This window comes from Scophthalmus maximus, chromosome 18 (assembly GCF_022379125.1).
Source record: "Scophthalmus maximus strain ysfricsl-2021 chromosome 18, ASM2237912v1, whole genome shotgun sequence".
NCBI classification, from domain to species: domain Eukaryota; kingdom Metazoa; phylum Chordata; class Actinopteri; order Pleuronectiformes; family Scophthalmidae; genus Scophthalmus; species Scophthalmus maximus.
This window is the reverse complement of record NC_061532.1, coordinates 9,417,594-9,433,775: the sequence shown is the minus strand read 5'-3', so window position 1 is coordinate 9,433,775 and position 16,182 is coordinate 9,417,594. Positions and strand designations below refer to the sequence as shown.

General features: G+C 43.6%; 1 protein-coding gene across 1 annotated transcript; it reads left to right on the top strand.

The window, feature by feature from the left end:
• The first annotated feature begins 8 nt into the window (after positions 1 to 8).
• Positions 9 to 5,650, top strand: LOC118289709 (terminal nucleotidyltransferase 5A-like). Its single transcript, XM_035616645.2, has 2 exons — positions 9 to 1,096; positions 2,087 to 5,650. The coding sequence occupies exons 1-2, from the start codon at positions 671 to 673 to the stop codon at positions 2,900 to 2,902; spliced, it is 1,242 nt and encodes a 413-aa protein (XP_035472538.1). The 5' UTR covers positions 9 to 670; the 3' UTR covers positions 2,903 to 5,650.
• Positions 5,651 to 16,182: the final 10,532 nt, after the last annotated feature.

Sequence of the window (16,182 nt, the reverse complement as noted above, 5' to 3'; positions counted from 1 at the left end):
CAGTCAGTCTCACTCCGCCCCCGCCCACGCGCTTCTCAGACTGGACGCGCACTGTTCAGCCGCTCCTCCAACAGCTGTGGAGTCCGGTCCTCTGTGGCATCACGCAGTAACAACGGGCGACCAATAGCCAAAATGTGAGAAAGGCAAGCAGCCATACGGCACTTTTTTTGAAAGTGGGTCGCGCAGTTGAGAAGCGGATCGGTCTCCCCACGCGTGCGTAAAGTTGGTCGTGGCGCAGCGGGAGCTGTGTGCTGTGTGAGCCAAAGAGGACAGAAGTGAGTTATTCTGCGGTGGATCACACGTTTCCCCGGATGCAATGGATTCGCCAGTGAATCTTTGGCACGCACTGACAAGCTGATGCTGCCGGGGGGGAACAATCGCCTCGACTTCAACAGTTGGCCTCGTCTTTCCAGAGTCTGGCGACGGAGACGGACCGGAGCGCGCGGCGAGGCGGCAGATGCTGGACAGACACTCAAAGCTCGTCAATTGAATTTGTCTGGAGCGCAGAAGAAGTAGGACAAAGCACTGTAACGCCGCCCAGCTTCTTCTTTTTCGTCATGCGTAGGGACCGCTCGCCGTTTCAGTTCCAACGGGCCACTTTCCCTGAAAGCTGCAGCTAGTGGAAAGTTCTGTCGTTTACGCCCACTCCACTGTCCTTCCTCCGATCAGCATGACCGACCGTGTGCAGCCTGCTGCGGCCGACGGCTGCACGGACGGGGAGAGCATCAACCTCAGCGTGCTCAACTGGGAGCAAGTGCAGCGGCTGGACGCCATCCTCACCGGCTCCATCCCCATCCACGGCCGCTGGAACTTCCCGACTCTGGAGGTGAAGCCGCGCGACATCGTCAAGGTGGTCCGCAGCCGCATGGAGGAGAAGCGGATCCACGTCCGGGAGGTGCGCCTGAACGGCTCCGCGGCCAGCTACGTCCTGCACGAGGACAGCGGCCTGGGATGGAAAGACCTGGACTTGATATTCTGCGCCGAGCTGAAAGGAGAGATGGAGTTTCGGATGGTGAAAGACATAGTCCTGGACTCTCTTCTGGACTTCTTGCCGGACGGAGTGAATAAAGAAAAGATCACGCCAGTGACCCTCAAGGTAGTGTATGGAGTTCTAACTTGCATCCAGTGTACTGATCATGTTATCTGTAATGCCAAGTTGAGACTTTTGTTGATTCTAACCTTCCAGGAAAGATTGCTGTGTGGACTTTACTTTTCTCTTAGATTTGGTCCTATTTCCATTGACACCTCTGTAATTACGGATGACACGGTGCTGAAGTTATTTGCACATGCAAGTCAATGCACACATTTTCTGTTTGCACATTCTCTTTTATGACATTTAAACAAATCCTACTAAAACACGGCAGAGATCTGCCCCTGAATGCGTCCAACTATAGCACAGAGATATACGAGTCTTCAGGTCAGTTTCCAATTCAAAGAGGATTCTGTCTAATCCAGTTGCAGTCAGATCCACATTAATCAGTTGGCCCTCAGTTACCTGGATACCAAGGACTGCCCAGGCGACTAATGGCCCACCGACAGATGTGATCAGCAAAACATCATGACCCACAGGCCAAATCAAGATTATTATCATGGTGCAAATAACATTTATGTCCAGTTGTTGATGCTGCTCAAACTAGACTGGCTGGATTTTAGCCTTTTTTATTATTCAGAAGATCTACATGTTAGACCGGCAGGAACTAAAACTGTATTACAGCTGAGAGAGGAAGGAAAAAGCGAGGAAGTGGAGTAAACCGACCCACAGAAGGCAGTAGGTCTCTGAGTCAAGAAGTCTGACACATGGTTTATTCTTCTTAAAAAATTTGACTAAGTCAAGAATCAAAACAAAATGTAGGTCCAGTTTAGCCTACTGTTTGCTCTTATTGTGCTGCAGTGCTTTTCAAATGGACAAAACTATGAGTGTAAATTTAAAAAAGGCAAATCCAGATGTTGATTCCCTTTGTTTCAACAGTGCCGTCAGTGATCCATCCACAATTTAAAATTGTGGATTACTTGACATATACTCAACCATGATATGTGGTACACATACCAGAGCTTTGAGTCTGATTCTTTACTTTGTTTTTTTTAGGAGGCCTATGTGCAAAAGATGGTGAAGGTGTGCAACGACTCCGATCGCTGGAGTCTCATCTCCCTCTCCAACAACCACGGCAAAAATGTGGAGCTAAAGTTTGTGGACTCCCTTCGGCGGCAATTTGAGTTCAGCGTGGACTCCTTCCAGATCCGCCTGGACTCACTTCTCCTCTTCTACGAATGCTCAGAGCACCCAATGGCCGCCACTTTCCACCCAACGATCCTGGGGGAGAGTGTCTACGGCGATTTCCCCACCGCCCTCGATCACCTGCGCAAGCGCCTGATCTGCACACGGAGTCCCGAGGAGATCCGGGGCGGGGGCTTGCTGAAGTACTGCCACCTCCTAGTGCGGGGTTTCCGTGCTGCTTCTGACTCTGAGATGAAAATGCTGCAGCGTTACATGTGCTCGCGCTTCTTCATAGACTTTCCCGATGTATGCGAGCAGAGGAGGAAGCTGGAGTCCTATCTACAGAACCACTTTGTAGACCTGGAGGACAGGAAGTACGACTATCTGGCCATGCTGTACGAGGTGGTGCAGGAGAGCACGGTGTGCCTGATGGGCCACGAGAGGCGTCAGACGCTCAGCCTCATCTCGTCCCTGGCACTGCGGGTCCTGGCGGAGCAGAATGCCATTCCCAACGCTGCCAATGTCACCTGCTTCTACCAGCCGGCTCCTTACGTCTCGGATGGCAACTTCAGCAACTATTACGTTGCGCAGGTTTATCCCGTCTACGCTTGTCCTCCCTCGCCTCCTCATGCATATCTTACTCCTCAGCAGCATCCCATGTACGCCACCTGGTTGCCCTGTAACTAATCCCTGTGAACATTCATGCACTTTTGTGTATGAGGTCGAGCACGTGCCCAATTAAAAGGGATCTTTTTATCTCTTCCGAGATGGGAAAGTGAGGGAAATGAGAGAGGAAATACTGGAGACAAAATTAGACAGACATTAGAACGCAGATAAAACATGACAATAAAGGAATTGGAAAGGAAATGAGGACGAGGAGCCTGGATCAAGGCGCTGGGCCAGAGGAAGGTCTCTTCCCTTGGGTAGGATGCCACAGCTTGGAGGAGCTGAGCACACAGGGAGCGATGCCAATGAGACAGGCTGACCATCAGTTTTATGGTCCTTTCATCAGGGGCCAAGATCGATTTGGTTGAAAATCCCACAAGTCGAGCTCAGCCTCGGAGTCATTGACACCCTGGATGCAATGACATTTTCCTCCTGCGTCGTGAGTTACGACTCACAGGATCTGAGATAAAAAGAAGATCATCTTCACGTTACGAACTCACACACGGGCATAGCCACTGAGAGGAACCAACGCACACGATGCAACAAAGATATTGAACATGATGCTATGAAGATATAGATTTGTGATCTGGCAACAGCAAACCTTTGACTTTTTACATGTGCTCTGCTGATTTTGTGTGTGTGTGGGTGGGTGGGGGAGGGGGGGCCATGCAAAAAGAGGAACTGGATACTGTTTACAAATCCAAAGACCAACTTCAATATTCAAGTTTATCTGAACTCTGACAAAAAAACAACAACAACAAAACAATGCATGCTTTATTTCTGTACAGAAATAAGTTTCTTTAAGTGCCTATAGATAAAGCCTAAAGGGAAGAGACACTTTTTTGTGATCGTGCACAACTGTTGAGTCGTCTCATTGATTGAATGTATTGCCGATCGGAGAGTTTACCAATGCTGAGTAAGGTCTCTTACACTGAGAAAAGTATCAGACCAACTTTTGACCATGCTTAGTTGAAGCCTGCTCTTATCTGCAGTCCTGCTGGACAAGCGCACATCCTGATTACCAAAGAGGAAGTAACAACATAATCTCATCATCTGTAGAAAGAAGGGTTGGGGGTGGCGGGGAGGGGGAGGGGGTTGGATCAAAAATGCTTATTAGAGTGAAATAGATTGTTATTGTGGGAGAAATGTACGGCAAGAGAAAAAAGGGGTTGGTATGGAGAACAAATTGATCTTCTCTGACTCTTTGCTGGACTGCAACATAAGACGGACCAGTGCACAGCCTGATGTAATTCAAAACGCAGTTTGTCACAGAATCATTTTTTACCCATAGTGGATTTCAAAATGCTAATTCATCACATTTAATTCTTAGAAGGTATATATCAAAATGATACACGCTACATGAAATGCTTGAGTTTGACATACACCAGCTAAAATGCTAATTGATAAGTCAATTTGAAAAATACAACTCAAGCTGCTTACCTAAAGGTGCCCTGTGGAGTCTATAGTCAGTGTTACACGCTGTGTATCCTTAAGGTCTAAAAAGAAACAGCTCAGTGCACACTCCTCCTTATAAAACATTTGAGTTTTGGAATATTTTAAACCATGCATTGTTTACATCATTGTCCTTGTGGACCGAGACTCACTTGTAAAAGCATTGCTCCACAGTGCCACAAGTGATCAAAAACTCTACGGGACAGCTTTAAGTTTCAAATACATATCAAACAGAAAGTGAATTAGATATGCAATGTGTTTGGAATGCATCTTAAATCAGCAATAACCAGATTAACATAATTACATTTAACATAAAAAAGATATTAATTATAATATGACATCAAATGTATACAATTGTCATTTTTCAACACATGTTGTGTACAAAGGGATTTTGATATGCTGTATGCACTGTAAAAGACAAGTGATTGCTTTCCATGTGTACAAGATGTGTGTTCAGGATTTCCATCTCCTGTATTGGTGTCTGCAAATATCTGCAGACCTGCCAGCGATGCAGCTATGTTTGTCAGAGGGGTGGAGGTGGGAGTGTGTATGCAGGCAGGCTGCGGCAGTGTACAAGCATTATATCCGTCAACGGCGCCTCAGATACTTAACGCACAAAGCCAGAAAAACTTTAACGATGAAGTAAGCTCAACGAACATCGGGCACTGCACAGTATTTTTAGCCTCCCTTTTATGAAAAATAGCCACAGTTTGAGACTTGTGGAAATTTGGCTGCATAGGCAGCTGACAGATGTCCGATTTTGAAATCTCTTCGTAGCATGGAAAAGTACCACACACTGACCGTAACAAAGAAAAAAACAACAACTTTGAGCCCAGTTGAAGCCCAATCACATGGATATTTTTTGAATGGCATTAAGAGTTGAGCCAGGGTTTTTCTCAGCTTCGCGAGAGACTCAGCATATTCTCTCAAACATGTTGTCGGAGCTCCAAATTTTCTATCGATCTCTATTTTTGTACAGTTTGTCTTTGGCTGATTGTAGCAGGCAGATTCAAAGCTGTGTCATTGACAGTTTTTTTTTCCTTTTGTGTGGTGGTGTGGGGCAATTCTGGGTTTATTTGGGCTGAGGAGGAGCAGTGCAGGGGGACACAGTGGCTACACTGAGATGCAGATTTGACTTGTGACCGTTGGACGTGTGCTCTGAACTGTTTCCTATGGATTTCTGTTGCTCTAAAGAGATTGTGTCACTGTTCTATGTGTTTGTAACTGCCGTCCTGTTTGGACATGGAAAATAATGATCTGAAAATTGTTTTACAAGTTTATCAACTTGATAATTAAAAACAAAGAAAGACCACCAGACATGAGTTCTTCAGTTCATTTTTTTTGTCACCGTCACTACCATCGACAATAACAACTTAGGTGACGTTCTTGGACGTTTTATCTCACTGGACCTCGGCTTAGATGAGAGGTAAAGCTCTCTGGAATTTAGAGTTGGCGCCCAGGCGTTGGCAGACAGGCAGGAGGTTTCAACGGGTCACCGTCCCGAGGTGCCCACACAGTCTTAGTGGGCACGATTGTCGCTGCCAGCAAGTGACAGCGGAACGTGACAGATTTCCCCTTTTAGCCGGGAGTGAACTTGCAAAGGAAAGGTACGTCATGTATACGCGTACACCTCACTACCAGCAGAGCACTGGTCTCCAGAGACACATGGTAACTGAGTGAGCAGTCTGGCTCCAGGTCTGCATCCCTTGAATGCCCGTAGGCCTCGGCCTCCAGATGTCACTTTCCCTGCTGACACTGAGAATAAATATTTCACTTAGTCTCTCTCATCTTTTTCTCTTTATTCGCCGCATCACCCTGCTTTTTTCTCTTCTCTCCTTTTTTACTTTTACCTTTAACCTAATTTCTTTGAGCGAAACACTGCTTTTAATAAGCTCCTGATGTTCGCAGCTCTCTTTAGTCACTCATATCTTTTTACTGACTGTTTCACAGTGAACACACAGGTTCGTGTCATCTATGCCCTCCGCTTTTTTTCTTCTTCTCCATCTCCCTTTGTCTCTGCCTGCATGGAGTTCTTCATTGTATGTAAGCCCACAGAGAGAGAGATGAGCTATGGAGAGAAGAACCGGGCCAGTGTTATCCCCGGTTAAGAGGGAGAGAGTGGACACTAAATATAGGCCCCCCTCTCAGCCACTGTAAGGACATTAACCCATCTGCAGAAAGCTGATTAGCCTCTCTCCATAAGCATTTACTCAGAGCTCTGGTGTGGTTACTGAGAGAGATTTACCGGATATTGTACTGTAACACATACCTCCCCCATCTCCGTTTTAGGTCAGTCTCGCTGGAAAGGACAAAAAAAATAAAAAAATTCAGTCCACTTCCTTATCAAGGGCTTAGGAAGTGGACTGAAACAAGGGATTGAGTTGGTTTAGTGTGTTGCACAACAAGGCAAAGAGCTAACCCAATAATAAAGGCAGCTTAGGAAGTGTGTTACTATGGTGCATTGAAGTAGTGTAATGTCTGAACGGGTGGGATGAGTCGAGGAAGTGCGTCGCCGTAGTTTTTGTGGGGGTCACAGACAGAACATCTTAGAGAAGGGAGAGCTGTGTCGTCTATTGGGTTTCAATTTAATTTTCCAGGTACAAAGTGATTGTCAATGCATTAGGGTTAGTCCTGCTAAATCCAGCTCATGAAAAGTAAAAAATAAAACAACATCCTAGTTCCTGTCCTTGAAAGTTAAGTATCGTCCTCAGATTTGAGGAACCCACCGAGCGACGCCGAAGAAATGTCATGTTTTGTCATATTTTCTTTCTTTGTCGGGAGTTAGATAAAAAGATTGATATAGTAAATAGAAAAGCGTTTTATTTTCTTTACTGTGAAATGCATCTATTTGAAAGTGCCATATATTTACCATACATGGTAAATATTGTGGTATATGGTGGTATCCAGTATTCTCATCTAAGTCACATCTCATCTCGCAAGTAAGCTATAGTGTATTTCCCAAAATCTGCTGCTTTGAGAAGTCACATTGATTGCCTTTACCAACTCAATATTTTGGGACTGTACGTGTGATCCTGAAAACAGAGGGGATCCCACATCTGTTTAAAAACTCAAAGCTATGGAACGCCTTCAGAGATGAGACTTTGAGCAACATACCACAGCTATGGCTTGAAGAAGAGCCATCAAAGGAATTTAGAGAATAAAGATCCCTTTCTGATTCTTCTGTTCAAAGAAGTGCTGACAGATTGATTTACTACTGATTTAATTATTTTCTTATAGCGCAGGAGGATATTATCTGTTTTTGTTTTAGCTCGGCAGGCATGGGCTCAGAATGGACAGACAGACAGATTGACACAATCACAGACAACTGCATTGTGCTGAGTTTTATATCTAAAGTTAAAAGGAAAGTACCAGATTATCTAATTTCTTTAATGAAATAAAAATCACATTCGGAAGGGCCACAATGAAGAAGCCTATCCATGATCTAACATAACAAAGATGGTGTCTGAGACATTGGGCGAGTGCTGAACTGGGGAAGGATTAAGGCTCAGTAAAGTTCAAGACACCTTATAATCATCTAATTAGGTTTTTAATTTAAAAAAAACATATAAATAAATTACACCCAGTTATTGAAATATTTATTCTTTCTCATGTATTTTTATTTTTTTAATGAGCAAAACTCTTTCCTTTCTCACCATCGCGCTCTCAGGCTCACGTGGGGGTATTTTCACAGGCCAAGGTCATATTGAGTCAGATAATTGCTGCCAACTTTAATTGATTTGGGCTTCACAACAGGAACACCAGGAAATGAATAAAACCGAAAAGTCCCTGCGAGACTTGTAAAACACTGAAACCGTGGGCCTGATGCTGGTTTTCATCTGTGCAGAAGTTCATGAAGACAACTTCATTTGGTTTAGTTATTGATAAGGAGCAGCAGGTATATGGTCATGTGCAGGTTGAACAAAGACAACACTGAAGACATAAAAGATGATAATATAAATAAACAGAATTGATCCAATGTGAAGATGTGTATCTAGACAGGTACGCATCCACACAGGCGCGCGCACGCACGCACCACGCACGCACGCACGCACGCACGCACGCACGCACGCACGCACGCACGCACGCACACACAAACACAGAAATCCAGTTGGGATATGTCGTAAACGAACCAGTTGCAGCAGCAGCCAAGAGTCCATCAAACTCAGCCCTGCAAGGGTCAGAGGTCACAGAGTAAATCAAACAACAGTTAGACAAGACTGTGAGAAACAGCGATGTGTGTGTGTGTGTGCGTGTGTTTGAGGGGGAGACAGAGAGACACGGCGCAAACTAAAAAGAAACAGAGAAAGAGTACGTGTGGGCATGCAAGTGCACATTTGTGTATTTGTGCTGTCTGTGTATTTGTGTTACCGGAAAATTTGATTGAGCGTCTAGTTTTCATTCCGAGACATCTGCGAACAATGTTGCTCTCAGAGATTATGAATCGCAGCCATAGGCAAAACTCGATCCTCTTGATTATTAGGCAACACACAATAATAATAATGCTGGGTAGTGTAAATAGTTTGGCCAGCTGGACCTGGGCCTGCCCTGGAACACAGACGGACTTGTTGCAGTGCAGAAACCAGCCACAGACAGAGAGGGAGAGAGATTAGTAATTTGACACATAGCACTGAAAATGATCAGCTTGTTTTCTCTATAGGAGCAAGAGTAACCCTGCAGTTACTCCATAAATAGATCTGCAGATTCTCTCACCTGTATCTGAATATTTGTATGCATGTGGCTGCAAGGGACACTCGTGACAAATTCATTTCAGCTTAATTCTGTTTGCTCTTATGTGCAGTACCATTTGAGAAAGTCTCATCCCTTACGTGGGCGACGTTGCTTTTTTTTTAACTGAGCCAATGCAGTAAATTAGATTTACATTTGCCAAAACAACTGAGAAAATACTACTAGGAGGCATACTATGCTCATATTCAGGTGCATTATTTTAATGTGGGTTATTACTTGAAAAGCTTTACATGCTCTGATGTTCAGAGACCACATCAGTTTCCTCATACTGTCCATTCCTGCAGCTCCTCTTTCCAGCCTCTGTCTGAGACGCTTTGTCTTTAGCTCCTGTCTCTTTAAAGCCCAGTCTGCTCTGATTGGACAGCTGGCCCACTTTGTTGTGATTGGTCAACCGCTTCCAGTGCAATGTAGGAAGTTCTCAATTTCCGTAATATGGTGATGTCACCAGCCATGTCATCGGCCGAGGTGTTTCAGGAGCATTTTCTGTGATTTCTGTCAGGGCGAGGAGCTCCCTTTACTGCAGACTTTCTGCTTTTTAACTTTGCAGTCCTTTTACGTGCACAAAAACTTAAAACAGACTAGAGGAAAGGGAAAAACTGAAAAAAGCATACTATGTGACAATACAATTCAAATAAATCTCACCTTTTTGTCACTAATGAAAATTGTACTTTGAAGCAGGGCTGGGCCCATCTTCAAGCTACAGTACCGGGATATAATTCAGTCTGCAGCTGGAGTTGGTCCGACCGACAGATTGATGACACGGCTGAAAGTGGGTAATAGGAAGAAATGTATACAAATTGTATTATTATTGGATAATGATTTATTAGTAATAATAATAAAATGTACATTAGTTAGAACCCATTAATAAGAAAAAGCTTCTCACTTTCTAATAAATCACTTACTAAGACAGATTAATCACTGATTTGTTCACCATTAACAAAGCCATTTTTTGACAACTCAACATGAAGGGTACCTTACCAGAATGTGGTACCTATTTTCAACTCAGCCTATTCTTGACTGCTGTCGGCTCACAGATATTTGACCGAGTCTATGAGAAGCTTGTCTGCTGTCTCCTGCATATCAACATCTGGCACATGGCTCTCCACTAAGGCAGCACTTAGTTTGCGCTTGTCAAGAAAGGGACAAACCCTTAAATGATGAATTTGAAAACCACGTGGCTACAAAATGCACAAAACCAGCTGCTTAAAGTGCAAAAAGTTTACAAAAATACTCACCTAAAACATGCATCCCAGGCAAATCAGAAATCTAATAGTTGCAATTATCATCATCATCACTAAGGTAAATGAGATTAAAAACAAGCATTTTTGGTTTTATCACCGGTGCAGTCGGTGCTTATCATGCCGTATCATTTGTTTTGGCCCAAGATTCTGGTCATTAAATTTTTGCTTTGGAAAATGAAGCTTGCTTTGGAGCTGAATGTTGACTGCAGGTCTCAGAGTGCATGTGTGTGTGTGTGTGTGTGTGTCGGTGTGCAGTTGTGTTTCCAAAGTCATGAGAAATAGATGTGTTTGCAATCATAGAAAACCAAGGACACATGACAGTGTGCCGACACTCACTTTTCAAAGGGTTTAGAGTCGTGTTAAAACTTGGATTTACGTTTGAAGATGGGATTAGAGTTTGGTTTAAGAGTTAAAGGTGGTATGAGTAAGATTCTGGTTTGGAGTTGGGGCGGCTGGTAAAGCCTAACATAATGATTCAAAGATGTGTGTTTTTGTGTGTCTGCCTGTTTCTGTTCACAACACCCAAGGAGGTACTGAGAAGCCATAATGGATTTGCTCCAGATGGTGAGGCAGCAGAAATAAAGAGCAAGCCTGAGAAAATATTGGTTCGCATTCCAACTACAGTTACCTGGATCTTAGTGTGTTTGTGTGTGTTTGTGAATATGTATGTGTGTTCTCTGTGGGGATTAGCCATAACTCAGTTTGATTTAGGAAGATGTCTTAACACATGTCCAATGTAGACAAGTGAGACACTTTCTGTGGAATACATCTGCCAAATTTGAGAGGGTAAAAAGTGAAAGTGACAAATTTCTTTACATTATTTATGAATTATATCCATGCAATTAAGATTTGTGATTTGCTTGTCTGTTTGTTACTCAAAACGCTATGGATGGATTTGCATGAAGATTCTATCGAGTATAGGTCTCAGCCATGGTAACGGGTGATTCGATTTTGGGAGGAACCCAGATCTGACTCTGGATCCAGGAAGTTTTTGAGAGTGAAGCAGCATATAGGTGGGGGATTGCTCAGCCTTGGTGGCATTTTATCACATTATGCACATTAACTATAGGCAATTACAGTCTAAAACACTAACTTGCACTTTTCTGCTTCAATGAAATAACAGTAATCTGTATTGGGCATTTATACTGATGCCCACTGAAGTGTTCATTTGCAGCTAAATTTAAATCACCAAGGTGCTAATTTGTGAGTTTCTGTTTGTGTGTCTCTTTTCTCACTGTTCTGGTTTGTGCGTATGTGCACTTCTTCAAACGTGTGTTTACGGCAGTGTGTGCAGGGTGTAGAAATGCCAGTTGTGCTCACATCCTGGTAAAAAAGCATTATTGCCTTCCTCTCGGCTCCGTCCCGGCCTCCTCCTAACACGCCTGTTCTTACCTGGGCCGTAATGATAGTCATTATCACATAGTAATAGCAAACACACCTGCCCGCCTGCTGCTCACGCCAAAATCACACCTGTATGTGTGTAAGTATAGCTCTGCCCTTATATAGGGAAACGGAAAGTTAAAACTGTCCTCAAGGAATGACCGTGTATACTGTATGTGGGCAGGTTTGGTGTTCAGCTTTACAGCATCGTAAATCACAACGCCTTATGACCGTGATAATTCATGTGTCGGAGCTTCCTGAAGGCTCTATGAAATTGGAAATGTTTTTTTCTCACATACAAGGGGAAAAAAATGATTTAGTAGCTGTATTCCGTGTGATGAAGGACTTTGTGTAATTAATCACAAGAAACTGTTTTAGTCACAGCAGCTTGTCTCCAAACAGCAACCGGGGCCAATGTTTAGAGGAGTTCTGCATTATTAGTGCTGCTGGTCAGACTGTGTTCAGTCTACAGGCTCGAGGGCCGGTTGGTACCAGTTTCGCTGCAACGTTCCAGGGCATGTGAAAAGCAAAACAAACTAAACCCACAGAGTGACGCAGCTGCTCGTTTCTCATCAAATCCAGCTGCTGTCCGAGTTTATCTAAGAAGTGTTTCAGAACCGACTGAAGAACCTTGTAAGACACGTTGAACCTGTGCGGCAAAGACCCAAACACTGATACTATGAGGCTTGTGCTTAATTTCCACGTGCAATCTGAACTGGATGACCAGAAACGGAAGAAGACATTTGTGAGTGGCTTCCAATAGAAACCACTCACCGTTAACAAGAGAAATATTTCCAATCTGTCTAATAATAATAGATTGGGTTTGGCTACTACTTGGGAAAAGTTAAGGAACCCTCATGGTCCTGGTTTAAAGAAACTAATCATGTTGAAAAGAGACAGGAGGTATACGACGGCCCCTGGTCCCATGCTACAAATCACACGTAGCAATAAAAGCTTTAAAAACTTTTTTCTGGATGTTCTCATATAAGTGCTGCCTTTGACGGAGAGCTAGCACATGTGGGCATGTCAGTGTGAGCCTCACGAACTTTGAACTCCATCAATCACACACTGGAAGGGAGCTTGGACCGTCCTCGGCCTCCCTGGCTCTGTGACTCTCGTTCTGTCTCTTTGCTAGGAAGTGTTTGAGAGATAACATGTCTGTCGTCAATGTGCCAATATCAGTAGGGGATTTACTCTGCAGACACACAATGTTAAGCACCGCTGCCCAAATCCACCAAAAGCATTTTTTATGCTCTTGATAATCTACCGTTAGTCAAATGTACTCGCTAACCTCAAGACCACTGATGAGAAAGTCAAATGAAGAGAAGAGAAGAGAAGAGTTACTAGTTTTCCTTCACAGAACAGAGGAAGAGTTCGGTACTTCCCACTTCCTGATCTTTGACGAGCACCAGCATGCATGGAGAGCATGCGGCCGGCATGACCGTGTCTGCGTTCGATTGTGAGGTGTGTGTGTGTGTGTGTGTGTGTGTGTGTGCTGCTTGTGCTGCTGCCGTCACATGTGCATGTTGCCCGTCATGTTTCCACAGCAAACAATGTGTTTTTTATTAAGTTGGTGATGATGTTGCTGTTCGTAAATTAAAAGTGATGCACTTGGGGTCAAATAGTGAACATGCGGTTCTCAGACACTCACGTGCTGATAAGTGAATATAAAGGGTACATACAGCAGGATTGTGATATAGCATTAATATATTTTAGCCACATTAATTAATCTTTAAGGGGAGCTACTTTCACGCTACTGTAAAACACAACAACAGAGATGTCTATGCCTGTTTCAGTACATCCAGCACATGAAATCAGTTTATTATTTTATCCTTCATCCGTCTTTGGTTGATATCATGCCAAAACAATTACCAACTCCATATCCGTGAAGTTTCTCAGACCATTACAGAAGGTTTCAGTGCCAATATCAACATTCCCATTCTGACCTGTCAGACAGACCAGTGATTCCATCCAGTTATTACTACTCTGCCCAAAAGTTATTTCCTCTTTCCGATTGCTACTCAGACATTTTCAGTTTTGTTCATTTGTAAAACAGATGTGTGTGCAGAGTTACAGTTAGTGCAACAATCTTTAGAAACAGAATAACTAACTGTTTAGTAATGTTATATTTGCAGTCAAGTGAACCATGACCATGGTGTGACCACGACGGTCAGATGATATCCAATCAGCCATGTGCCAACAGAGCTCACCAGTAGGAACATTTACTGAGATTGAAAACTTTTAAACCTCTGTCTATTTCTCTCACTCTCAAATTTTTACCAAATATTTCCTCTCTTTTCTGTAGCTTTTTGTAATAATAATGATAAACTTTACACTTTAAAATATACATTTCAAAGTGCTTCACAATGGCAGCACAATAAAACAGACTATCATCTGTTTTAAAATGGAACAGGTTAAAACTATTTGATGCATAAAATCCAACAGGGTGTGTGGAGACCGAAATAGGCAGACTCAAATAAAATCAGGGAAGGCTTTCTGATAAATGTATGTCTTGAGAAGGGACTTAAAAGACATCACTGACTCAGCTTTTTTCTATTTTTCTCTCACTTTCTCTGCTGCCTTCCCATTCTCATTTTATAAATGGTTATTGTTGATCAAGGGTTGTTATAGGATACATATATTCTTACACACATGTGGAATGAATGCCTCGGTGCCCATCAAGTGCCTCCCTCAGAAACTTAAAAATTGCTGGATGTATAGGAAAGGGGAGAAGGTTTTCAGTGTCATACTTAGAAGGGATATGTCAAAAGCAATTGTTCTGATGCTGTAATTGCTGCGCAGATTTAAAAGGAATATATTTTTTTCTTTTTTGTGTAGAGGTTTGCAACAAAACACAAAGCATATGAAAGATCTCTGTCCAAAATAACACACTGTGGATTCTAACTAGGACAAAATTTTCACCAAATCCACTCCAGTGGCTTCCCGACATCTCCCGCTTAACAGACAAAGCTGTAAATGTTTTAAGCTCTACGTGATAATGCCCCCCCCCCCCCCCAAAAAAAACAAACAAACTTGCATTGAATCACAAATGTATATGTCTGAGTGAGTTCATATAATATAAAGGAGAGATGAGACAAGTGTGAGCAAAAAGCTGTGGGTCTGACCAAACACTTTGTTCTTTCATGCCTGTTACGTTGTCATCGCCTGATTGATGACGTGACCCTGATTGTTTATCATGTCAAAGAAGGGAAAGATGATCAAGAGGAGCTGGACAGGAGCACCATGGGAAGGTAGATCCTGACGTTCACAGATTATTCTTCCATCTCGCACTATGGCTATGTTTACTCATGAGGCCCGCTGTCTTTCACATCCTCTGAAACCTGTTCAGTGCCTCTGCTCCACGACCCCACTTTCACCTTGTTTTCCCCCCTTTACCCCAACACACACACACACACACACACACACACACACACACACACACACACACACACACACACACACACACACACACACACACACACACACACACACACACACACACACACACACACACACACACACACACACACACACACACACACACACAAACACACACACACACACCTTTCTGCTGGGAGGTCAGAACGCGACCTCGGAAGTTATGTCACCATCGAAAGTCCATCAGAGGGGAGCCCCACAGAAGGTCTGGTTGCAGTTTACTCAGGGTCAGAGGGGCTGGCAACACACCACCCTCCCTGTCACCATGGCAACAACACAGTCCGGAAACACAGATTGCCTTTTGTAGCAGTAAAACGCGACGACCGAAGCCAACCGACAATCTGCTAAACCCCACCCATAAATAGTGTTTGTTTAATCATAGCTTAGCAAGTCGAGTCTGTCAAATTTAAAAATTCTCCAATTGTTGAAGTGGTATGCACAGCTTTCAAATATTTGAGGGTTACTGTAGCAAAAATGCACAGCCAACCACACATTTCTCATGCATAAACCTTATTATAAATCATAGCTTACTCTCCAAATACAAAGAAAATACTGATTGAACTTTGATAAAGGGTTTTCCTCATTATCTCAAAAAGCTGCAGATTAATCACTTTCATATTAGTCACACACAAAAAGGAACGAAACGCTAATCCGATTAGAGCAGAGAAACAGCCAAATTCCTGACCTTCTCCGACCATTTACCCATGTTTTTCTGCAGTCACTTGTGAGTTAGGGGGCATCTGTTTCGTATTGGTGTGGTCACAGACAGCAGAGGAAAATGTGGAAAAGTGAGAACAGAGAGAAATCTTCAAACTCTGGGACAAGATTCCTGGATCCCTGCTGTCGCAGGGTCACTCTGTGAGCCTGGTGTGTGTGTGTGTGTGTATGTATGTGTGCGCATCTGTGCGTGCGTGCATGTGTGTGTGCGTGTGTGTGTGTCTATAAAAACCCATCCCGTCTGCCATCTGAGCGCAGCTGGTGAGCAGACATCTGGGAAGAGAGAGTGGAGAGACGAAGGAAGTTCGACTGAGAGAGAAGAAGAGA